The sequence below is a fragment of the Cetorhinus maximus genome, chromosome 21, assembly GCF_964194155.1.
Source record: "Cetorhinus maximus chromosome 21, sCetMax3.hap1.1, whole genome shotgun sequence".
In the NCBI taxonomy this organism is placed as follows: domain Eukaryota; kingdom Metazoa; phylum Chordata; class Chondrichthyes; order Lamniformes; family Cetorhinidae; genus Cetorhinus; species Cetorhinus maximus.
In genome coordinates, this window is record NC_135899.1 from 59,035,329 (window position 1) to 59,059,762 (window position 24,434).

The window sequence follows — 24,434 nt, forward strand, 5'->3', positions numbered from 1 at the left end:
CTACTTTCCATTACCAATTCCCCAGATGCACTTTCTATAGGACCAACCTCACTTTGTTAACTCTTTTCTTATTTAAATATCTATAGAAACTCTTATTATCCACCTTATTATTACTAGCTAGCTTCCTCGCATGCTCTAATTTCCCCTCCTTATTAATCTTTTTGTCATTCTTTGCTGTTCTTTATATTCTGTCCAATCTTCTGACCTGCCATCCATCTTTGCCTAATTATATGCTTTTTCTTCAAGGTTGATACTGTCTTTTACTTTTTTTTTTAGTTAACCAGGATGGTGGGCCGTCCCCTTTGAATTTTTATTTCTCTTTGGAATGTAACTATTCTGTGTATTCTGAAATATCCCATTAAATGTCTGCCACTGAACCCCGATTAACATATCCCTTAACCTCATTTTCCACTTCACTTTAGGTAGCTCCACTTTCATGCCCTCATAATTGCCCTTATTTAAGTTTAAAATATTAGTCTTGGATGCACTTGTTTCTCCCTCAAAATTAATGTAAAATCAATCATATGATCACTGCTACCTAGGGGTACCTTCATTATAAGGTTATCGATTAATCCTATCTCATTGCTCAATACCAGGTCTAGTACAGTCTGCTCTCTAATTGGCTCCATGATGTGCTGTTTTGAGAAACCATCCCGAAAACATTCTATGAACTCTTCATCTATGCTTCCTTTGCCCACCTGATTTTTCCAGTCTATATGTAGATTAAAACCCCCCCATGATTTTTGCTGTACTTTTCTGACAAGCTCCCATTATCTCATCTTTTATACTGTGTCCTACCATGCATTTACAGTTGGGTACACCACTCTTACAAATGACTTCTTGCCTTTATCATTTCTCATCTCAACCCAAACCGCTTCTACATCCTGGACTAATTTGCTAATACCATTATTGATTAACCAGAGCCACCCCTCCACCTTTTCCTAGCTTTCTGTCCTTCCTAAATGTCATGCACCCTTCAATATTCAGGTCCCAAACTATGTCATCCTGTAGCCATGTCTCTGTAATGGCTATCAGATCGTGCTTATTTTATATTTGCACTATCAGCTCATCTGTTTTGTTTCAAATGCTATGTGCATTTAGAAACAGAGCCTTGAGTTTTGTCCTTTTATTATTTTTGTAGTGTCTAGCCTTATCTGATTTACTCTTAGAGTTGTATTCTCTGCCTCTTCCTGCCACAGTCTGTTTATCATTTCCCATATGAATACCTTTCTCTCATGCCTTGCCTCTATTCTTTGGTTTACAACATCTTCCCAAATTTGATCTCTTGCCTCCACTATTCAGTTAAAAACCCTCTCTACTTCCCTAGTTGTGTGATTTGCAAGAACAATTGACCCTGCATGGTTCAGGTGTAGACCGTCCCAATGGTCAATGGTACAGATCCCACTTTGACCAATATTGGTGCCAGTGCCCCACAAACCGGAACCCACCTCTCCCACACCAGCCTTTGAGTCGCGCATTCATTTCTCTAATTTTATTTGTCCTATGCCAATTTGCACGCGGCTCATGTAATCATCCAGAAATTATTACCTTTTGAGGTTCTGCTTCTTAATTTGGTGCCTAGCTTCCCATACTGACTATGTAGAGCCTCCTTCCTTATCCTGCCTATGTTGTTGGTACCTACATGGACCACGACCACTGGGTCCTCCCCCTCCCATTGCAAATTCCTCTTCAGCCCTGAGCAAATGTCCTGAATCCTGGCACCAGGCAGGCAACATAGCAGTCTGGACTCATGCTCCTTGCTACAGAGAACAGTATCAATCCCCCTCACTATACTGTCCCCTACTACCACTACATTTCTTTGTGCTCCCCCCACTTAAATGGCTTCCTGTACCACAGTGCCACAGTCAGTCAGCTCGTCCACCCTCCAGTCCCTACTCTCATCCAAACAAGCTGAAAGAACCTCAAACCTGTTGTACAATTACAGAGCCTGACAATCCTGCCCTCTCGGTCCCCTTACCTGCCTCAGCTGCAGTCACACCCTCCTGTCCCTGACCACCTTCCAAATCAGAAGATCTTATCCAGTGTGAAATTGCGGTGCGGTGCCGATCGCGGGCAGCGGTTGACTTCCCAACCGCCCTGCCGAGCCCGCACGCCAAGGGCAAAATTCTGCCCCTGGCTTCAGTCATCTTTCTTCAAAGAGTCTCCAATTACAGTCTTCTCCTCAAAAAAAATCAACTATAAGTGCAACCTTCTGTCTGGAAGTAAATCTCAGTCGCCAATCTTCACTTTCAGGTAACTGCCCTCTGCTACCAATGTTGGCTAACTCCCAAGCCTGGATGTGAAGGATACGAGAGACTAGGATGCTTAGGTAGAGAATGTTTATTGCCAACTACAGAGCCCACTTTTCCCCTTTAATACACCAGACAGCCAGTGCTGGCTGACTCTTCCTTACATAAAGCACCCCGCACCATTTCACCTTATTACCTATAAGTACTGGGTATTTAACATTTGTTAAACAAAACCTATTAGATGCTAACATGGGGATGTGTCTTACAACCATTTACAGGTCCGAGGAGCGTTAATTTGCTGGAGGCAGGATTTCAGGCCCTTCACATAGTCGAAAGACCCTCCTCACAGAGCAGCCAGCTGATCTGATTGGTTGACAACTCTGTAGTCCCAGCAGTTTGAGTGGCAGCAGTGACCAGGATTGGGACCACAAGCAGTCCCCAGATCTTAAGATCCAGGGTCCAGAACCAGGTAAGTATTGGGGAAGGTCACACAGTGGAGAGGAAGGCTGAGGCTTGGGAGTGAGTGGGGCTTTGATAAGAGGCCAGGGGGAGGTAGCACCCATTGAGCATAGACATTGGTGGGGCGAGGAGGTGGCGGTGGTGCCTGATGTGGAAAGGGGGTGATCCCTTTACGTCTGAGGCAGCATGACGTGCCACACTTCAACCCTTAACCCCCCCCAGCCTCTAAGCTCCTCTCACCAGCCTCAAAATTGAGGTCGGGTGGGAAGCAGCCTTTAAGTGGCTAGTAATTGGCCAATTAAGGGCCTCAAATGGGACTTTGCCCATCCCCACCCCCAGCTCTACCCTGTAAAATTGTGGAAAGCTTGGATCAGGCAACAATGTGGTGAGAGGCCCATCAGGGAATTTTACGGTTCCCCCTCCACCCATGGACCCGCAAACCAGGACCATGTTTTTTTTAAGCTAGAAACCTGGATCAGTGGTGGGAAATTTTAACCCAAGCTGGCCATGAGGAAACTGAGTGGGTCAGATGCAATGGTGATTTTACACCCTCCTCAATTTTACTATTTATTGAAGCTAATTGCAAAGTAAATTTGTTTATGGTGCAAAACTGCTCTTCCACCTACAGTTTCCCACACAGCCTATTGAGCTAAAATGACCCAAATGAATTCTTGTCACTTCCTTTCTATCAATAACATCCCAAAGTAACTCATGTGAAAGGGACACTGACTTTTTCGTTATATTTTCAGGTTTTGGGATTTTTAGGGAATGCTTTAGGGAAAATAAAGAATAATGTGTCTCAGTCAAGATATTGTTACAATATAATTATAACTTTATTTTCCCTTAATTTCTTTCCCCTCAAGCTGTTTGGATTTACTGTCTTGTCACCCACTTCAGCCTTTAGAACGTCTTTCTTAACTGTCCAATTATAAATTAATGATCTAATTATCTCAGTATAACTGATAATTGTGTATTTTTAAGGCCAGTTGAGGTCAATGAGTGAGCCAGAGAGAATTATTTAGTTGTGGTGCTGAGACTAGAAGCTGCATTTACAATTTAGCCTATGACAAAGCTCCATGTGAATGACTGATACACAATCATAAGCCTGGAGTTTGATTTACAACCTCTTGAAAAATGGTTCTTGTCTTTTTCTCAACATATTGAAAGATGAGACTCAAATCAACGATTGACACTTTTCATCTTAGAAGGAAGGAGAGATTGTCAATATTTTAATCAAGCTATCAATATTTTAATCAAGCTATCAATATTTTAATCAAGCTATCAATATTTTAATCAAGCTATCAATATTTTAATCAAGCTGTACAAAGTTTTTAAGACAATGATCATAGAAACTGCAGGACAGAAGAAGGCTACTCACGCATTAGTCTATGTTAGTGGTCTGTGCGGAGTGAAGAAAAAGGATGGTGTATTATAACTCAATGGGTAAATACACATGTTGCTGTTGTACTGAGACATACTGTACCGGTCAGAAAGTCTCAATTCTATCTTTAGCGTGTGGTTTGGAGACCTGAACTTGACATTAATGACAGGTATTACAATCAGCCTTAGTGTTTCTAGGTGAGGGAGTGGAAAAGAGTGGAAGAGTGATCCTGCAGCTGATTTCTGTAAGCTTTGCTGTTGAATGTGTTTTTGTGGCCTTTGAGGGAAGCTGGGGATCAGATTCAGCTGTGATTTTCCCCATGATTTAAAACCTTCTGACACTGACTATCCAAGCGCGTATGTGGAGATAGGCCACTTAGGTAATGTGTTATACAGCTGCCAATGTCTGAAAAATGATACACTGCATGAGAGAGAAAGAGTAAATCAGGAAAAAGAAAATCTAACTGCAAGAAGATTTACAATTTGCTGCTATGTCACAAAAAAAATCATGATGGTATAAATCAACAAAGGTTTGTAAAACATTCATAAGTTTAACTTTGAATTAATTATATTTCTGCTAGATGCAAAGACCCAAATATGCTTTTAAAGACTCAGGCCTGAATTTTCGCTCCCCGGTTGAGAGCACAGAGGCGGGGCAATTCCCGGCTCTACAAACTTAATCCGGGAGAAACTGCCCTGGAAGGTTGGATTTTTATTCTGGGGGTGCGGGGGGCGGGTTCTCTGGGAGTCATGTGGGCAACCTGGAAACAATGCAGAGGCCGCCAGGTGTGGAGGCGGACTGGGAAGAAGCCTGCCTTGGCGCACCAGCCCTTTGTCGAAGATTTCAAAAAAGAATAAAACATAAAATACCCCTCCTGCCCTCACCCCTCACACCCTCTCACCCACCAATGCACTCCCCATGCCCCATCCATGCCAAATCATCCAACCTATGCCCTAACCCACCCCATGGCCCCATATACCCTCCCTTCCACCTCATTCCCCACATCTCCAGGGCCCCTCATCACCCTGTATGCCACCCTATGCCCGTCTCCCCACCCCAATGGCCCTTTTTACCTCCAATACCAACCTAGTGCCAACTCATTCCCCCCACCCACCACCCTTTGCCCTTACACCCTCAATGCCAACTCAACCAGTATCCACCATACACAGACCTCAGGACCCATGCTGAGCTCAAATAAAATAAAGTTCTAAGTGTAAATTGCAGAATTCACTATATAAATATTTTAAAAACTCACATTGATAAAAGCCCATTCACTACATTTACATTCCTTTAACTATGGTAACCCCTTATAAAAAAAACAAATACTTCATTCAAGTTCTTGATTCCTTATAAAAATGAGTATTTGTATTCATAATCCCACTTCAGAGAATTTATAACCACTTGGAACTGTCAATCAAACTGTGAAGTGAGAGGCACCCCACAGTGATAATGGAAGGTTGTGAAAGCAGTCACTAATCCAGTAATGACAACCCTCATGCTCATGTCAACAAAGTGAAATAGCAAGCACCGATTTTTTTTAAACACTGCAGATATTTTTTTTTCAAATACTTGAAGGGCAGGTGTTATAAATGCCTTGACAGCTCCTGTTGACTGCTCCAATGAGTTTATACACCTTTTACACATACTCATGTTTACTTTTAACAATCCCAAAGGGCACCCAATCTCCAAAGGTGTCCTAGGACCTTATCCAAGAGGGCACCCTCCCTCTCCAAAGGGATACCCTATCTATCGAAGCGTCTCCACAAAGTTTGGACCTGGTCCTGCCAGCTGTAATCTGCACACATCGTGTGTCCCCACTTCCAGCTAAGGAAAACCAGACATGACTGGAGGCAGCTGCTGTTTTACATGGGAAGCTGCCTCCATGAGCCACAGATGTGCAAATTGGAACCCGCTCCCTCATTAGGCCCCTGCGAAAATGGCGGGGGCTGTGGTTGGGAGTGGAACTTCCGGATTTTGGCCTCTGGAACCAGTTTCACAACTACTGAGAGGGTCTCCAACATTGCTAAAATTCAGGCCAATGTTACGGATGTATAAGCAGGGACAGATGAGTCATGTGGGAAATGTGTGTGGTTTTATAGCATTGTGTTATTACAGCTTCACTTTTCATTGGTCATCGCTAAGAATTTTGGGGTCCATTCACCGAAGCCATTCTGACCCTTGGCGGAAAGTATTTGTGATAGGGAAGAGATGGAATTGAAAGCTCAACTTTTTTCTAAAATAGAATTGCAAGTTTGCAACCAGTCTAGCTAAGCCTAAGACAGTGGCCAAAAAGGGAATTTGTGCCTCAGGAGGTTCTTTGTGGCAGGGGACAAAGGCAAGGCTTTGGTTTTACCAGTGTTTAGCTGAAGAAAGTTGTAGCTCAACCACACTGGATATTGGACAAGTAACCTGACAGCACAAAGGCATGTAGAAAAAATACTTTTTCTGACTAATTTATATGAGAAACTCCTGTACAGAAACCACGGTTGGAGGGCAGGTGGGAAACGGAAAACAAGTTGAAAGTGCTCCTTAATTGTGTGTATATATTTTACATATATTAATAATAGATATTATACATTTTTCATATAAAGATGAGTGGCCATTCCCCATTTCTTGTTCCATGGTTTAATAGCTGGTTATTTGTCACAAAAGCTTCCCCAACCTTTCAAAATACAGCTTGCGGATAGAATTAATTGAATAGAATATTTTTATTCCCAAGCATCTTTCATGTTATAACATGCTATTTTCAATGTTAATAAGATGCAAACCCATATAAATGAACATGAGCTGCTGAGTAAGCCTCTGGACAGTGTAATCCAAGTAATCATGCTGGTATATCATCAGTTGTCATTTGCATATTTTAGCTGTTAACCTGTGGTTTTGAGTGATAATTCAACAGTCTAATCTATTGATCTGCTAGTTACTAAACTACTTATCAATGAGATAGTTTCAATTCAAGTGTCACCAAGAGTATTGTTTTGATTTGGTGGAATAAACATAAATCAACAGAGGTTTACAATGATAAGAAAAGGGTTTGTTTTCATTTGGGGTATGTTATAATCTTTTCCACCAGTTACTTTATACTTTGGATCGACAGAATTGATTAAACTATGACTGATTAATTGTTTCTGAGTTATAGTCTGTTCATTTCTTTAAAATGAACTGTTTTTTTAAAATTTATTCATGGGATGTGGGCTTCGCTGGCTGGGCCAGCATTTATTGCCCATCCCCATTTGCCCTTGAGAAGGTAGTGGTGAGCTACCTTCTTGAACCCCTGTAGTCCATGTGGTGTAGGTACACCCACACTGCTGCTAGGAAAGGAGTTCCAGGATTTTGACCCAGTGACAGTAAAGAAATTACGATATATTTCCAAGTCAGGGTGTGAGTGACTTGGAGGGGAACCTCCAGGTGGTGGTGTTCCCATCTATCTGCTGCCCCTGTCATTCTAGATGGTACTGGTCGTGGGTTTGGAAGGTGCTGTCTAAGGAGCCTTGGTGAATTCCTGCAGTGCATCTTGTAGATGATGCACACTGCTGCTACTGTGCGTCAGTGATGGAGGGAGTGAATGTTTGTGGATGCAGTGCCAATCAAGTGGGCTGCTTTGTCCTGTATGGTATCAAGCATCTTGAGTGTTTTGGGAGCTGCACTCATCCAGGCAAGTGGGGATTATTCCATTACACTCCTGATTTGTGCCTTGTAGGTGGTGGACAGGCTTTGGGGAGTCAGGAGGTGAGTTACTTGTTGCAGGATTCCTCACCTCTGACCTGCTCTTGTAGCCACAGTATTTATATGGCTAGTCCAGTTCAGTTTCTAGTCAATGGTAACCCCCCAGGCTGTTGATCATGGGGGATTCAGTGATAGTTATGCCAGTGAACGTCAAGGGGCAATGGTTAGATACTCTCTTGATGGAGATGGTTATTGCCTGACACTTGTGTGGCACAAATGTTACTTGCCACTTGTCAGCCCAAGCCTGGATATTGTCCAGGTCTTGCTGCATTTGGACACTGACTGCTTCAGTATCTGAGGAGTTGCAAATGGTGCTGAACATTGTGCAATTATCAGCGAACGTCCCTACTTCTGATCTTATGATGGAAGGAAGGTCATTGATGAAGCAGCTGAAGATGGTTGGGCTGAGGATATAACTCTGAGGAACTCCTGCAGTGATGTCCTGGAGCTGAGATGACTGACCTCCAACAACCACAACCATCTTTCTTTGTGCTAGGTATGACTCCAACCAATGCAAAATTTTCCCCCGATTCCCATTGACTGCAGTTTTACTAGGGGTCCTGGATGCCACACTTGGGCAAATGCTGCCTTGACATCAAGGCCAGTTACTCTCACTTCATCTCGGGAGTTCAGCTCCTTTGTCCATGTTTGAACCAAGGCTGTAATGACGTCAGGAGCTGAATGGCCCGGGCGGAACCCAAACTGGGTGTCAGTGAGCAGGTTATTGCTAAGCAAATGCCACTTGATAGCACTGTTGATGGCTCCTTCCATTACTTTACTGATGATGGAGAGTAGGCTGATGGGGTGGTAATTGGTCAGGTGGAATTTGCCCTGCTTTTTGTGCACAGGACATACCTGGGAAATTTTCCACATTGCTGGGTAGATGTCAGTGTTGTAGCTGGAACAGTTTGGCTAGGGGCACGGCAAGTTCTGGAGCACAAGTCTTTGGTATTGCCAGAATATTGTCAGGCCCCATAGCCTTTGTACTATCTAGTACCTTCAGCCTTTGATAACCTTTGTGCTGAAAACTATAATTTCAAAATACTAAAAACCAGAGAAAGCTGGTCAAAAATTACCCATATTATCAAGGCAAAGATTTTTCATTCCTTTACATGCTCCCTTTCCAGTTCTTTTTTAAAATGTTTTGTTTTTTGCAGCGGACGATGGCTGCGGAGGAACCTTGCGTGGACAAAGTGGAGTTATCTCGAGCCCCAGCTTTCCGTCAGTTTATGATAATAATGCGGACTGCACTTGGACTATTCTGGCTGAACCTGGTGATACCATTGCATTGGTCTTCACAGATTTTCAGTTGGAAGATGGTTATGACTTCTTGGAGGTCAGCGGGACAGAAGATTCATCAATATGGCAAGTATATGAATTTACTGTTTATAAAGTTACTGGTGCTGACACGGGCTGTCTATTGTGCATTGATCGTATGTGAGAAGGATACTTAGAAGACTGAATGTGATTTTGTTACCACTGAAAAGTTTTATCTTCCTGGGTGATAACTGCCTTTCATGATGATTATGTCTTCTGAAGTACTCCTTCCCCAATCTCCCTTCTTTCCCTCAGTAATAATTCCTCGTAAGGTATAGTTTATATTCTTGTAATTTCCCCTGAAATCTGTGATTATGTTCTTCAGCGCAATCATCACAGACTGCTGTTCATTGCTGAGGGTTTGTTCATCTGCACAGTAGACTTGCTCCCAACATTTTTAATGAACAACATAAAGACCAATGGAAAAATATATCTACGTTATAGGAAACAGTTGTTAAGATGATGGATTGTGGCTCTTTAATTAGTCTGGAGCCAGTATGTGCACAAGTTAATATGTGTAATGTGATCAACTTGTTTTAAAGAGACTGGCCTCTGAAGGTTGCTTCCTCCATATAAACAGATGGCCATTGACACAGCTCTCATTAGTACTATATCTTATTGGCTTATTTATGTGTACTTGTGCATCCATCTGTTGCCTTATTGCCTGAAAGGTGAACATATTATTAATTACATGAATTTTGTAGCAGTGCAGATGAATGACATTTACATGAAGGGATACCATGACATGAAGGGATATTTACCAGTTTGAAATATCCATATGGAGATGAAGCTCTTGTACAAGATTTGTGGAATGTTTTTGACAACCTAACCAGAATACAGCTCCACAGAAACAATGTGTGTATCATGAGCTCAAGGACAAATCGTTGCAGATGCAATTCCCAAAAGCTGTGGCTTCCATTTTGGCAAATGGAAAGGGAGAATGAATTAGAAAACATTAGTCTTTCGCTGGTGTTCGAACAAACACCATACATAGATAAAGCTCCCCAACAAATCAAAAGCTGTTCATGTGAAAAGTTTTTAAATACATCACTGTATCACCAGAGTTCATGATTTCAGTCACAATGAAGCGAGTAGTACAATATATTAGTACGAAATGCTTTCTTGTAGGGAAAAAAAAAATCTGGCGTAGTTTCACAGTTTTTATTTAGAATGGCATGATTTCACAGACAGCAGCAAAATGATGTTGTTTGCTGCTAACCTCAAAGAAAGCTGCCCACAAGGATCTAGAGATCTCTGTGGCATTGATTTCACCGTTGTTGTTTAATTTGAATGTGGTACTAAGCCAAGGGATCTCCAGACATCCAGCAGCAGCAGGGTAAGCAGCCTGCATTTAAGAATTCTCACAGACAGCAAACCAGACAGTAAAATGCACTGATTATCCTTCCATTCTTCCAAGTTTTACAAAGAGTGGGATAAATATTTAGACATGCACAGTAGAAATTAGAATACCATAAACTTCAAAAATATATATTAAGAAAGCATTTTTTTTTTATCAGAATGGAGAAAAATAACATTGCCCAAATATAAAATTAGCTTTTCAGAACCAGAGAGGTTGTTTAGTATAATTTACTGTGTCATTAAACACCAAGTCACATCTCATGAACAAGAAATATTAACATTATTACAGTGTAAAAGGGTGAATTCTCATCAGTTCAGTGATTTGTAAGGTTTGTTGTCTATGGGGCCTTGAGCAGCACAACCTGCGGAGGAAGAGGGAGCCATTGATAGCAGCTTTAGGATTTCTGCATTGAACTGCATATGTACAAATGTCAGAAGTTACTGTCAGTTTCACAGGTTAACAGCAGAATGCTGATATTTCTGCAGTCATTGCAACACAAAACCCGGGCCATTATGCATTGCAGGATGTTGTTGTATTGAGGTAATATTTGGGGGAAAATATAATTGAGTTAATTGTTATATGGCAGAGGCAAAGAAGTATTGATGCAAATGCAAACATCAAAATAATTGACAACGAGAAGAGTTGTTAACTGGGTTTTTGTCAGAAATAAGATTCTGTGTAGGAACACTATTAAATATTTTGGGGAAAGCTCTATAAAGGCTAAAAGTTGTGATCTGTTTTCTTTCCTTTATATACCTAGACCATTTTAAGAAGATTAGTTTGGTGCTTCAGTGACAGAGAGAGTAGGTTACAGGTAATGTTGCACAGAGCAAACAAGTATGATGCCTAAAAATTGAGCTGGAAGTATGTACATGCAAGACTGTTTTACCTGTGTGATAATGGCCCAATCAGGAGTGAAGCAGTGGAACTCACTGCTGCCCACAAAGGCCTCTCAATCTCCATGGTGTGATTTGCCCTCTCTCGGTGACACATTAAAACTGACACAAGGGCAATATCTTGTGCAGCAGTAGTGATGTCAGCAAGCAGGTAAGCAGCCAATTATATTGAAGTGTTCACAAACAGCAAACCAGGAAGTTAGAAGCACTTAATATCCTTTGCTTTTATTTTTTAAATTTTTTTGATAGAAAAATAACTAGTTATGACTGTAGTAAGCTTGAAACTGAAATAAAGACCAGCAAACTTGTAAAAAGCATTAAAATGTGGATATTTTTTATGATTAAGGATAAATTTTACATTCTACAAATATAAATTATCTTAGGGCCAGTGATGGATATTAGACATAATTATGAAGTTAATGCGCTATTAAGAGCCCAGTTACATGTCATTCAAGAAGGCTGAACCTTGTCAAGAGTTCTTACAGCAAGACAAATAGTGTAAAAGAGCAAGTTCTCATCAACTTCTAAGATTTCCCACTAATTGCAGTCAGGGGAGTGTCTTGTCAGTGCACCCTCTGGAGAAGCATGAGTCACTGACAGCAACCTCTGGATTTCTGCATAACCTCTGGGTGGCTGGATTCCAGAAATTACTGTCAGTTTCAGTGGAGTAACGATGGTGAACACAGACCGTTTCACTGTCATTACCACTGCAAAATCAGGACCAATGTACACAAAATTACTCATAATTTTCTGAATATTTTATTGAATTTCCTGAACCTTGCCATTCAAGGAACTGCTAATTCTCTGGCCACGATGGAAAGGCAAGAATCATTTTCCTGAGTCTTGATGCCTTTTAGATTGCCCCAAGGCTTTCAACTTTCCCTTGGGTGGTGGAGCCAAGACTGCATTGCACGTGCAGTGGGTGCAGGTCCATCACATGAAAGTGGAAGAACCTTGTGTTGGTGGAGGGCTGATTGCTTGTAGTATTAGTATAGTCATGCTCAGTAATACATGGCATTATGAAGAGCGCTTGTAACCATGTTGACAGATTTCTCGGCAGTTTGAAGACCAGGCAAGATTCCCTTCGTGTATCTTTTTTGCACCATGCCATATGAACATAGGAGTGTAGGACTTAGGAGCAGGAGTAGACCATTCAGCCCTTTGAGCCTGCTCCACCATTCGGTAAGATAATGGCTGATCTGACTGTGGTCTCAACTCCACCTTACTGTCAGCTGCCTCAGAACTCTTCACTCCTGTGTCTATCGAAAAATATATCTAACTCAGCATTCAATGACCCAGCCTTCATTGCTTTCTGGGGAAGATAATTCCACAGGCTAATGACCCTCTGATGCCAGATAGTTGATTACCTTCTGGCAACTGATGTATGTGATTCCTGAATCCCTTGCATCTGTGCTCCAATTTCCTGACCCTATGGCTGATTGTAGGCTCAACAGTGGATGGGCCTTTCTGGATATGAATGGGAATGGAGACAAGAGTATGTTAATATCGGAAGAAATTAACACTAGTGGCCTTGTTTTTTTGGCTGCAGGCAAGGAAAAAGATGGAAGCAGTAATGGAGCTGGTGTTAAAATTGTATCAACATTGCAGAATTATGAGTGCACTCTCTGACTCTGAATGAAAGGATGTCAACTTTTATCTCCGTGCGTGATTCACATTCAAGTAAATTATTGACAGTGATCCAAACTGCATATTTAATTTTTATTTAACAATACATTTTGTGATTTGCTCCTGATTTGGTCCTGTGCGTTGTCTGTCTATGTGTGTGTATCTATTTGTGTGTGTGTGTCTTAATTGGATGAAAGCCAGCTAGTCTAACTTAGAAATATACATCCACTTAATAACATAGCGAATAACATATGCATCAATATTTTTGCATCTCCATGAATGCAGAGGAGTTAGGTGTGTGGTCACTCTTGGTCAATCACCCTTTAAAACTTCAATTCTGCTCATGTACATGCTGGCAACTTACCTGTTGTTTTCTTTGTTCTGGCCTGTTTGCTATATGCCATGTTTTTGTCCCTGTTTCAATTTGTGAAATTTAACTGATTCTGTTAATGGACTGTACAGTGAAGGAAGTATAAGTTGGTAATGAAAAATGGTAATGTTATTGGTGCTCTATCACAATGGATGTCTGATTATCACTGCTGGATACAACAAAATTAAATTAATAATCAAGGTCATAATTCAAGGTAAGGATCTAAACACTATATAGAGATCTATAGTTTATAATTTAATTATTTATTGTGTTTTTTTATGATGACTGCACAATCTGGATCATAATTTGTGCTTATGGTCCATAAAATGTGCTATTTGTCAATGGGATAGATAAAGTATGCATGAAGATGTAAATGTTATACTGCATAGAAGAGCAAATAGACAAATGTGAAATGTATATCTGCTAGGTTGGCTTTCTGTGTTGCCATGGTTTACCACAGCAATGTTTATAGAGTCATAGAGGTCTACAGCATAGAAAAAGGCCCTTCGGCCCATCTAGTCTGCACCGGCCAAACAAGCTTCTAACTATTCTAATCCCATTTTCCAGCACTAGGCCCATAGCCTTGTATGCCATGGCATCGCAAGTGCACATCCAAATACTTCTTAAATGTTATGAGGATTTCTGCCTCTACCACCCTTTCAGGTAGTGAGTTCCAGATTCCCACTACCCTCTGGGTAAAAAAATTCTTCCTCACACCCCCTCTAAACCTCCTGGCCCTTGCCTTAAATCTATGCCCCCTGGTTATTGATCCCTCCACCAACGGGAAAAATTCCTTCCTGTTTACCCTATCTATGTCCCTCATAATGTTATACACCTCAATCATGTCCCCCCTCAATCTCCTCTGCGCCAGGGCAAATAACCCCAGTCTATCCAATCTCTCCTCTTAACTAAAACTCTCCAGCCCAGGCAACATCCTGGTAAATCTCCTCTGCACTCTCTCTAGTGCAATCACATCCTTCCTTTAATGCAGATTCCAGAACTGTGCGCAATACTCTAGCTGTGGCCTAACCAGCGTTTTATACAGTTCCAGCATAACCTCCCTGCTCTTATATTCTATGCCTTGGCTAATAAAGGTAAGTATCCCATATGCCTTTTTAACCACCTTATCTACCTGTCCCACTATCTTAAGGGGCTGGTGGACATGCACACCAAGGTCCCCTCTGATCCTTGGTACGTCCGAGGATCCTACCATTCATCGTGTATTCCTGTGCCTTGTTTGTCCTGCCCAAGTGCATCACCTCACACTTATCCAGATTAAATTCCATTTGCCACTGAGCAGCCCATCTAACTAGCCCGTCTATATCCTCCTGTAATCTAAGGCTATCCTCCTCACTATTTACCACCCCGCCAATTTTCGTGTCATCCGTGAACTTATTGATCAACTCTCCTCCATTCAAGTCTAAATCATTTATATATACCACAAACAGCAAGGGATCCAACACTGATCCCTGTGGAACCCCACTGGACACAGGCATCCAGTCACAAAAACACCCTCAGCCATCACCCTCTGCTTCCTGCCACAGCAACTATGTTTGAATTCGACATTTATTAACTAAGAAATTAAGATGTCAGTCATTCATGTATAATTGAAATAATGGCATAGTTGTGTGTTACATTCAATAAATAAATAAAATCACACCAGTGTACACTTAATTCATGGAGATGCAAAAATATTGATGCATATGTTATACACTATAATATTAGAAACTAATATTTCTAAGTTAGACACAAAAATTAAGTGGACTTTGATTATCATCAGCTGAAGGTTCATTGAGATGGGGGTGTAAAGGGTTGTGGATGAGGCCTTTGGTGAGGCCTGAATGTTCAGGACCAGAGAGGGGAAGATCTGAGGTAATAGGAAAAATACGGCAAGAGATGAGATTGAAAGAAGGGACAAGGGCAAGTTCTAAATGAAGGGGAAGAAGCATTTGGAAAGGTATTGGTATGCAAAAGCTATTGACAATTTGCAATTGACACCTGAAAGGTGGGAAACAAGTTATTTTTGTTAAAGCGTCAGATGAGATGAAGGATGAAATGGAACTGGGAAACAGGACAGCTTTGAGATAGAGTCAGTGCTGCAGCAGAGAGAGATCAAGAATGTGCATGTCGTGGTGCATGGCATTGAGTGTGAACCTCTGGATGCAGTGACAGTAGTGTTTCGAGGAATGCTGAATATCTGGAGATATCTGTAATTGTGGGTTGATACAAATCATGAAGGATGGGATTTCTGTTGGAATATACATGGAATAAGTCAGAGCCAGAGACAGTTGCTGAGGGAAGAGGTGTGACTGAAAGTGAGTTTTGATTGTTATGACACAGCCAATGGTAAAAGCTTTCTGTTTAAGAATCTCTGAACTTACATTAGCCTTCCAGAACAATGTTATGTTCCTCTGTCCTGAGTATCTATTGCACAGTATCTGTATATTTCAGGGAACTTGTTCTGGATTAGGGATTGGGAAAACGCTAGCCCTATCCAGCTGTTGGAAACCAGCAGATGGGCATTTGAAATACCTGAGTTAATTCCTTCCCCTGGAGCTGATCGGATCCCATCCTCTGTGATTTGAACTGGCTTTCCTGAGCAAGCAGCAAGGATAGCTACCCATATCCAGTGGGATCCTCCTCATTTTAACTTGAGTATGAGCGGGAAACTGCCATGGCGTTCTCACCAGGCCAACCTAAGACAGAAGAGATCCATCCAGAAGAGATCAAGAAAGAAAATTATGGGCAGAATTTTGCAGTCGGCGAGCAGGGGGGGCGGGGCCCGCTTGCCGACACGCAAAATGATGCGGGATGACGTAGGGCGGAACCCCTGACATCACCCCACCTCAATTAAATTTTCAGGAAGGTTGGGGGGGGGCAGCAAAATCAGCTGCGGGCCCACCTACCTAACAATGGCTACTTGAGGCAATTGACAGGATCAATTAAGCAATTAAAAGACCTGCCCGTCCAACCTTAAGGTTGGCGGCCAGGCCAGAAGCCCCGGCGGCAAATAGAGAAAACATGAAACCTCATTCTGCGGCGGGATGAGGTTTCATGTAGGGTTTTTAAAATTGTAATAAAGTTATGTAATTTATGAACTGGTCCCAACTCTTTTGACATTGTCACATGAGGGGACATGTAAGGGATTTTTCTTTTCTCTATTTTTAATATTTTGAAAAGTCAAGGCGATCTCCCGGAGGCTGCACTTAGCCTCAGGGAGATGAGTGCTCTCTTTCGTGTGCATGCGCAAAAGACCGCACTCTCAATTTTAGTGCTTTTCCCCCCACCCCCCGCCCGCAAAGGGAGCGCATAGCGCTTCCCGGCAGATGTCACGCTGGGCGGGCCTTAATTGGGTTCATGAACTTCCCAGTTCGAATGCAACCATACTTTGAAGATATGGGGCTGAATTTCCCCCCCGTTAGGGGGAAGGTTGATGGGCAGGCGCGTACGGGTGTGCTTCCGATCGCGTGCCGCCAATTTACATGGGCGGGCCAATTAAGGCCCACCCAGTGTGACATCTGCCCAGAAGCGCTATGCGCTCCCTGTGCGGAGGTGGGGGGAATCCCAAAATCGAGAGTGCACTCTTTCGCGTATGCGCACGCACACAAAAGAGCGCACTCATCTCCCTGAGGCTAAGTGCAGCCTCAGAGAGATCGGCTCTAAATGTGAAAAAGACAAAAATAGAAAAATAAAATTTCTCTTACATGTCCCCTCATGTAACAATGTCACATGAGTTGGAACAGGTCCATAATTTTCACAAAACCTTTATTTAAATTTTTAAAAGCCTACATGAAACCTCATCCCACTCATGGATGAGGTTTCATGTTTTTTTCTAGTTCCTGCCGGGGCTCCTGGCCTGCCAGCTAACCTTAAGTTTGGACGGGCAGGTCTTTTAATTACTTAATTGACCCTGTCAATGGCCTTAATTGGCCATTGGCAGATCTGCGGGCACGCAGCTGATTTTGCTGCGCTCCCACCTTCCTGAAAATTTAAATGGGGCGCAGTGACGTCGGGAGTTCCCCTTGACATCACCGTGCGTCATTTTACGTGTCGGCGAGCGGGTCCCAGCCCCCACTCACCAACTCGTAAAATTCTGCCCATGGAGTGAAAGTTTATATTGTCAGTTGCACCTGATATGAAATTTAAGTTCAAAACCTGAATAAAGCTACCCATAAAATGTCAAGTTATCATATTTTGAAAAGAAAAGACAACTGAGTTATTATAAAGAGCACTTTGCTTCAGGGATTAGAATAATTGGTTATAAAGCATTTTTGCAACTTGACGTCATCTCAAACTCTCAATTAACTGGCAGCCCTATAATTGTCCTTAAATATTTGTTTTCCATTTGGATCACAATATTTCGTCAGGGTTTAGATTGTTCAGAAAATACTCTTAGCGAATTGTTTGGTTCAACTCCAACAGGCTCTAAGTTTCCTCAAGAGCCTTAAAAGGACAGACAATCGTGTCAAAAGGTTTAGCCAAAAAGGTTGTGATGGAAGTATTGGATATGCAATCTTTAATAAACCATAATAAATAACTGTAATGTGAAGTGACTGTTAACAGTTTGTAACACCTGAGTATTTTTTTAGTTCAGAAATTCAGTTTAGGTGATTGCTCATAAGGCTTTTGAAGGGCTTGCACTATGCTTACCTTTCTTGTTTTTAATAGGAATACATCCTGTTGAATTTCATGGCCATGGCTACAGCTGTGAATGCACAATCATATTATCAAAGATTGCTATCAATGTTCAGAGCCATGCTGCTTTTCAATTGTTGTGAATGTCTTAAGTTTTTCAGTGAAGCTGAACCACTTGAAGGAAATTGATCGATATTAGGGCAACCTTCTACACTTCAAATTGTTTGTTTGATTTAAGAACAAAATGTCTTCTTAGTTCCACACAATTAAAACAATGAGCTATGTTGTCATAGTTTACAGCAGATAGAATACTAAGTAGTCATTCATTGGCAAATGTTGCTTTAACATTTATTTTTTGTTTGCAAAGCTTGTATTCTGTGATTTTTTTTTGGCCTTTTGATATTGGGTTGTTTCACATGTACATTGCTATACCCAGCAGTATGCCCTTTTAGTTAGTTTTAAATAAATGGTCTTAGAGCTCATCCATGTGTGCAAGGCCATTCAAGCTGATTTTTATGCTAATTTATGAATAACATAACCAATATTTATTTTGCCAAAATTGGTAGATAGCTTCCAAATACCTTATGCATACTGTGTTCCAACCTTCCACGGTTTTTAAAATCTCTGGTGTGATGAGAGAGGAGTTAAGGTTGGCTGGTATGGTGAAATCTGCTAAAGGAGGTATAGGGTTTTACAGTTTAAAAACTCTTAGTTTTCCATGATGCATCTTGAGGTACATCAACAGCTGGCGTGTAAGCTTAGGAGACAAGATCTCTGTCCATTTTTGACAATCATGACCTTGCTTGGCAATGCCATCCTCCATTAAGATTCTGAACATAGATTCAACAAACTCATTGTTGCTTCTTGTTATGTGATAGATATTTCATCATAGTGACAGCTTGAAGAAATTTTTCACTGATGCTACCCAAACTATATCCAAATAGCATTTTATTTTTTAACCCACAATTTATCATGTTATTCCAAAATTTCTACAACATCCTAATTTCATTCTGTGCGCTAATACTGATGCATTACTGCAGCTTGGGAGCAGGTACTTGAAAACAGTTGATAACTTTGCATAGGGGTTGCTTTAAGATTATCATTCAGTTAAGGTTGTGTATGCTGCTTGTGATTCTGTAGGATTGCTGTAGATCAGTTCTGGATTAAAGCGGTTAACCATTACAATGATTATTATTGAAAATGTTTGAAGGTTAAGAGAATTATTGACCAGAATTTCTATCTTGCTCATCTATCAGTTAATGGCTTGTTACATACCAATTAACAACAGTTCAACTGATGCCACTACTTTTTCATAATGATTGCCAACCTTGACAATCATGGTTTGAGAAAGCAAACAGTACCCCAAACACAAACACATTGTAACATTATGACGCTTCTATCAACATTGTTATACAAATGTACGGTGTTTAATGATCTAGTGCTGTAGCAATTATCTTTACTGACAAAATGATGTGTAGGACAGTGAGCTTCAACTATTTCAATTGATGGAAATAAGTAATTAGAACAAGTATGTGGAAAGAATAATGCATTCTGCCTTTATGGTTAGCTAGCATTAACTTCAGGGGCTGCATTTTATGTTGATCGGGTGGGCTCGCACCCAGGTGTGAAATCGTGCAAGGGTGAGCGTCCCGATGTGATCCTGCGCTCGTGCGATATTTTGCTTGGCGGGTGCATGCAAAAGTTCAAGCCGTGCACACCAACAACGGACAGGCCAATTAAGGTCATTAACGCATTTGTCTGTTGTTTTTCGTAGCCCGTCCAACCTTACGGTTGGCGGACAGGCGAATCGGCCAGGCGGCCTTTACAATTTTCATCAAACCTCATCCAAGAGCAGGATGAGGTTTCCGTTATTAAATAAAATAAAAATAAGAATCTGTGGGCAGCTTTTTTATCAGCTATATGTTCAGGTGCCTGATTGTGATGCGTGGACATTGTTCCATCTGATTTTCAAAACCGTATTTCATGGTTTTCGGGCCTGCCGCTCCCTGAGGCAGCTCTCTGCCTTCAGGGAGCTTTCTCTCAGTGCTCACCTCCGCCCGCGTTGATGTCATCACCTGCCCTCTTCCCACCCCCGCCCCAGCAACGCTGAGCTTTTCAACCATTAATCGGCAAGCCAGCATGAAATCGTGGTCACGGGGCCGGTTGCGGTCAGCCAATCCCAGGCCCGCCAATCACGCCTGCCTGCCGAGCTGAAAATTCAGGCCCATAGAATCATAGGCCAGGATTTAACCTGGAGGCAGTGGCCCCAGCAACAATTGGAAAGGGGGTGAGTCCACCTCAACCGGGTCTGGAAACCATAACTGAATTTTACTTCTGCCCCTTTGAGGCTGGATGTCCCTGAGCTGCCAAACTCTTCAGCAGCTCTTCAGCCCGGCATGCTACAGCACCACCTCTACTGGGATTGCAGCAGGCCCTGAACCAAGAGCAGAGGCCCAGAATGGAAGTAAATGGGGTGGGGTGAAGTTGGGAGAGACTGGGAAAGGGGGTGGTTAAGTGGAAGTAGTCCTTGCTGCTTGGTATAGGGGGTCTCCATGATGAATGAGGTGCCCAAACACCTCAACTCAACCCCGAGCCCACAGGCAGGCTGCTAGGTAAAATACTGGCGATGGTAGGAAGAGGCCCCTTAAGAGGCCATTAATTGGACACGTAAGGCTTCAGTTGGCCCAAGGCATCTACCCTGCTACTGGTAAAATACCAACGGAGGTGTGTAGGCGATGGACACAGCACCTGTCATTCCATCCAGCGTGCTCCCTGGAGTTGCAAAAAATTCTTGTCGAAGAATCTTACGGCACAGTTAGAGGCCATTCATCCCATTGTGACTGCCCAGGCTTTTTGAAAGTACTATTCAAATTAGTCAAGCTCCCCTGCTCTTTTCCCCATAGCGCTGCATTTTTTCCTTTTCAAATATATATCCAGTTTGCTTTTAAAAAGCGCTCTTCAATGTGCCTTCACCACCCTTTCAGGTGGTGCATTACAGATCATCATAGCTCACTGTGTTTTCAAAGAGACCCCGGTTGTTTTGCTGATTATCTTAAATCTATTTCTTCTGGCTCCTGCCAGAGGGAACAGTTTCTCCCTAGCTACTCTATCAAATGCCTTGATAATTTTGAATACAACCATTAAATCTTCTCTTCACTTTCTTCCCTTGACTTTCTTTCCTCTAAGGAAAACAGTCCTAGCTTCTCCAGTCTCTCCATGCAAGTGAAATCCCTTACCATGGTGAAACCCTCGTAAGGCCCCGATTATTGTCCCTGAGTCAGGTGCACAGCTGGGAGATTCCCCAGCTCGGCGAATCTGACCTTTTAAAATGTCCGCCCGCAGGTTGGATTTTTAGTTGGGGTGGGCGTGGAGGCTGCCGTGTGCCCAGGCGGATTGGGCGGAAGGCCTGCCCCTGTACTCCAGCTCTGTTTAAATAAATCAAAAATAATAATAAAATAAAAATCAGCCTTCCAGCTGACACCCCTCACACACTTCCCATGCCCCATCCATCCCATCCTGTGAAAACCCATGCTCTACACCCACCCACCCCCATGGCTCCTCATACCCCCTATGCCAACTCAGTGCCAAATCATGCCAACCTATGCCTCCATAATTTGCCCTTAAATCCTCCATGCCAACTCACTTAGTATCCTTGGACACTTCCTTGACAGCTTTGACACTTTCGTGAGAGCTTTGATAGCTGAAAAGTTACAATGAGTTTGTGTATAAAAAGTGCATAATCATATTCAATTCTAACAATCCCAGAGAACGCCTTACCTTTCCCAAAGGGTGCCTAACCTTTTCCAAAGGGCCCTGGCTATCCAAACAAATCCATCAAGTTCATACCTCTTACCTGGCCTGTGAATGCACATTATGCGTTTGCTCCTGGCCTACCAAAATCCCATCTCATGTGAGGCAGCTGGTGATTTCAATGGCCTGCTCCCTCCATGAATCAGCATGTACAAACCCCAGTCCGACTCCACTCCTGCCCACACGAAGGAAGGAAATGTTAGGTTCGGGGTCAGGACTTGGAAATTTCACTATGGAGAGGCTCTCCACCATGACAAAAATCTGGGCCTAAATCTCTCGCCTACCTTGTCATCCTTCTTAAAATGCAGTGCCAAGAATTTGACACAGTGGTCTACCTGAGGTCTAAAGATGATTTATCGAGCCACCCATGACATTCTATAAATGTGACTTTTAGCATAACATTGTTTGAGCACTCTATATTTTCAATTATAAAGCCCATGAATTAAGATTGAAATAAATTAATTACTGGTGACACCACCCTCAGATAAAAAAAACATTTAAGGCCTGTCCCTTGTTATACCAGCACAATCTATTCCTATTGCTCTGTTTAGAAATAGTTATCATGTAATACTGTTACAAAATTGTTTTTGTTTAGTCATTCCTGGGGTGTGGTCCAGCAGTTATTGCCCCATCTCTTGTTGCTGTTGAGAATGTGATGATGAGCAATGGTCCCTGTAAATTTTCTTTGTATTGAGTGGCTTACAAACTCTTATGAGTAACACTTTCTTTGCTTATCACTGATTTACATTTTAAAAGTCTGATAACATTGCTTGCCTGTGAGCCCAGACCAATGAAAGCATTTGCTCAACAGTGGCTTCTGTTTTGACAACTGAAGTGAATTGTTGATTTTGCTCGATTGACAACTTTAAGTGGTTTTAATATGTTCGTTCTGTGACCTCTCGCCATTGTCTCCATGTTTAATTGGACAAGATTAAGAGATGTAAAGTGTTTGAAGCCTCTGTTATTGATACTTTAATGGTTTGTCTAACTGAAAGTTTTATAGGGTTGTAATAGTTTTTTTCAAAGAACATTTCTAAATGTGTGTTTTCATTTCTCTCTCTCAACAGTTCCACACTTGCCTTTGTTATTATATGGCTCATTGGCTATGTACGTAGTGAATGGGTATGAAAGGGAAAGGAGCTGGCTTGGGCAGTATGGCGGCCAGGGGAGGTGGTGGTGGCAAGAGTTAGCATGCTGGTGAGAGGCCACACGGGGGCATGAGTTGGCACTGAGTTGACATGGATAGTTGAGTCATGGGGAGTGGCTGGGGGCATGAGTTAGCATTGAGTTAGAAGAGAAGGGCATGGGAGTGGCATAGGGGGCATGATAAGATCCTTTGAACTTACCTTTCAAAAGGTGCCCAAATCCAGACTATGGTTCAAGACTCCTTTGGGGGGGTCATGAACCATGAGTTATGGAGAAGTTGGGCCAACTCCACGAAAATTGCAGGGGGCTTGGAGATGCCTACCCTGCAATGAAGCTAACCAGGTTGGAAATGCAGAGTGTGGGCTCGCTAACCGAAAATTTATCCCACGCCAGCGAAATTAAGGGTGCGAGGAACGTGGGTGAGAATCCCAGAATCAGGTCACACCTACCATTCTTAAGTGGCTTCATAGTCATTCCGTCTCTGTGAAAATCCAGGCCATATGTTAGCCTGCTCATCATTGCTTCTTCATGAACCAATAATATAATTCTCTTATTTCCCTTCTAAAATTTCTAACATGTAAAATAAGGCATTAAAATACACTTATTTCCCATTAGTTTGATTAAATGTATTGATTGTTTCTTCTGTTGCTTAATATCTTGAAATTCTTTTTTAATGCAGCTTAGGCCTTGGCCAAAAAGGGATGAGAGTTAGCTGAAGGTTCTCTTGCAATTTGAGCATGCCCAGTGTACACATTGTCCCAGAATCTGTCAATAGTGTTTCAGTTAGCCAAATGATTGCAGCTGTCATAATGCCAGACATGCAAATTTTGTCCAAACTAAAACTGGTGAAAGGCATTTTCAACTCTCGGATCTGAAGATTTGCTAAGTGTGTTTGGACTCAATTTGACCAGCAAGGCACATTAGCTATACATTGTGGCCTCAAAGAGACTAATCAAGCAGCACACACAACAAAAATGTGCATTGAATTGCAAGGGCAGGGTACAATACTACTTTCTCTTTAAACAGCACATACTCACATTTACACGAGCAATGTAATTAGAGATCATTCAAGCCCACAGACAGCATGGCCTCCCAGTCCTTCCTGTCCTCTATGACGGAGGTCTTAGACGACAGTAAACGGGAGAGACTGGACAAACCGCTAACTCCTGACGAACTGACTAAGGCCCTTGAGTCCTTCGAGAAGAGTAAAACTCCCGGAAGCGACGGCTTGCCGGTGGAGTTGTATTCGGCTCTGTGGGATTGGATGGGCCCAGACCTACTAGAAGTGTACAGAGTATGCTTCTGGCCGGCAGCATGTCAGAATCCACGAGGAAAGACATCATCACCCTCATCTACAAACACAAGGGGGAAAGGGAGGAAATTAGAAATTGGCAACCCATTTCACTGTTGAACGTGGACTATAAGATTCTGTCCAAGGTCATCGCCAATCGGGTCAAGT

The 24,434-nt window shown here is 42.2% G+C and overlaps 1 protein-coding gene across 1 annotated transcript in view; it reads left to right on the forward strand.

Moving 5' to 3' along the window:
* The window catches only part of csmd2 (CUB and Sushi multiple domains 2), a 1,856,113-nt gene that overhangs the window by 642,362 nt on the left and 1,189,317 nt on the right, over nt 1–24,434 (forward strand). Inside the window, exon 6 of the mRNA XM_078566065.1 lies at nt 8,973–9,180. Coding sequence (XP_078422191.1) covers nt 8,973–9,180 — 208 coding nt within the window. The remainder of the gene's footprint in view (nt 1–8,972; nt 9,181–24,434) is intronic.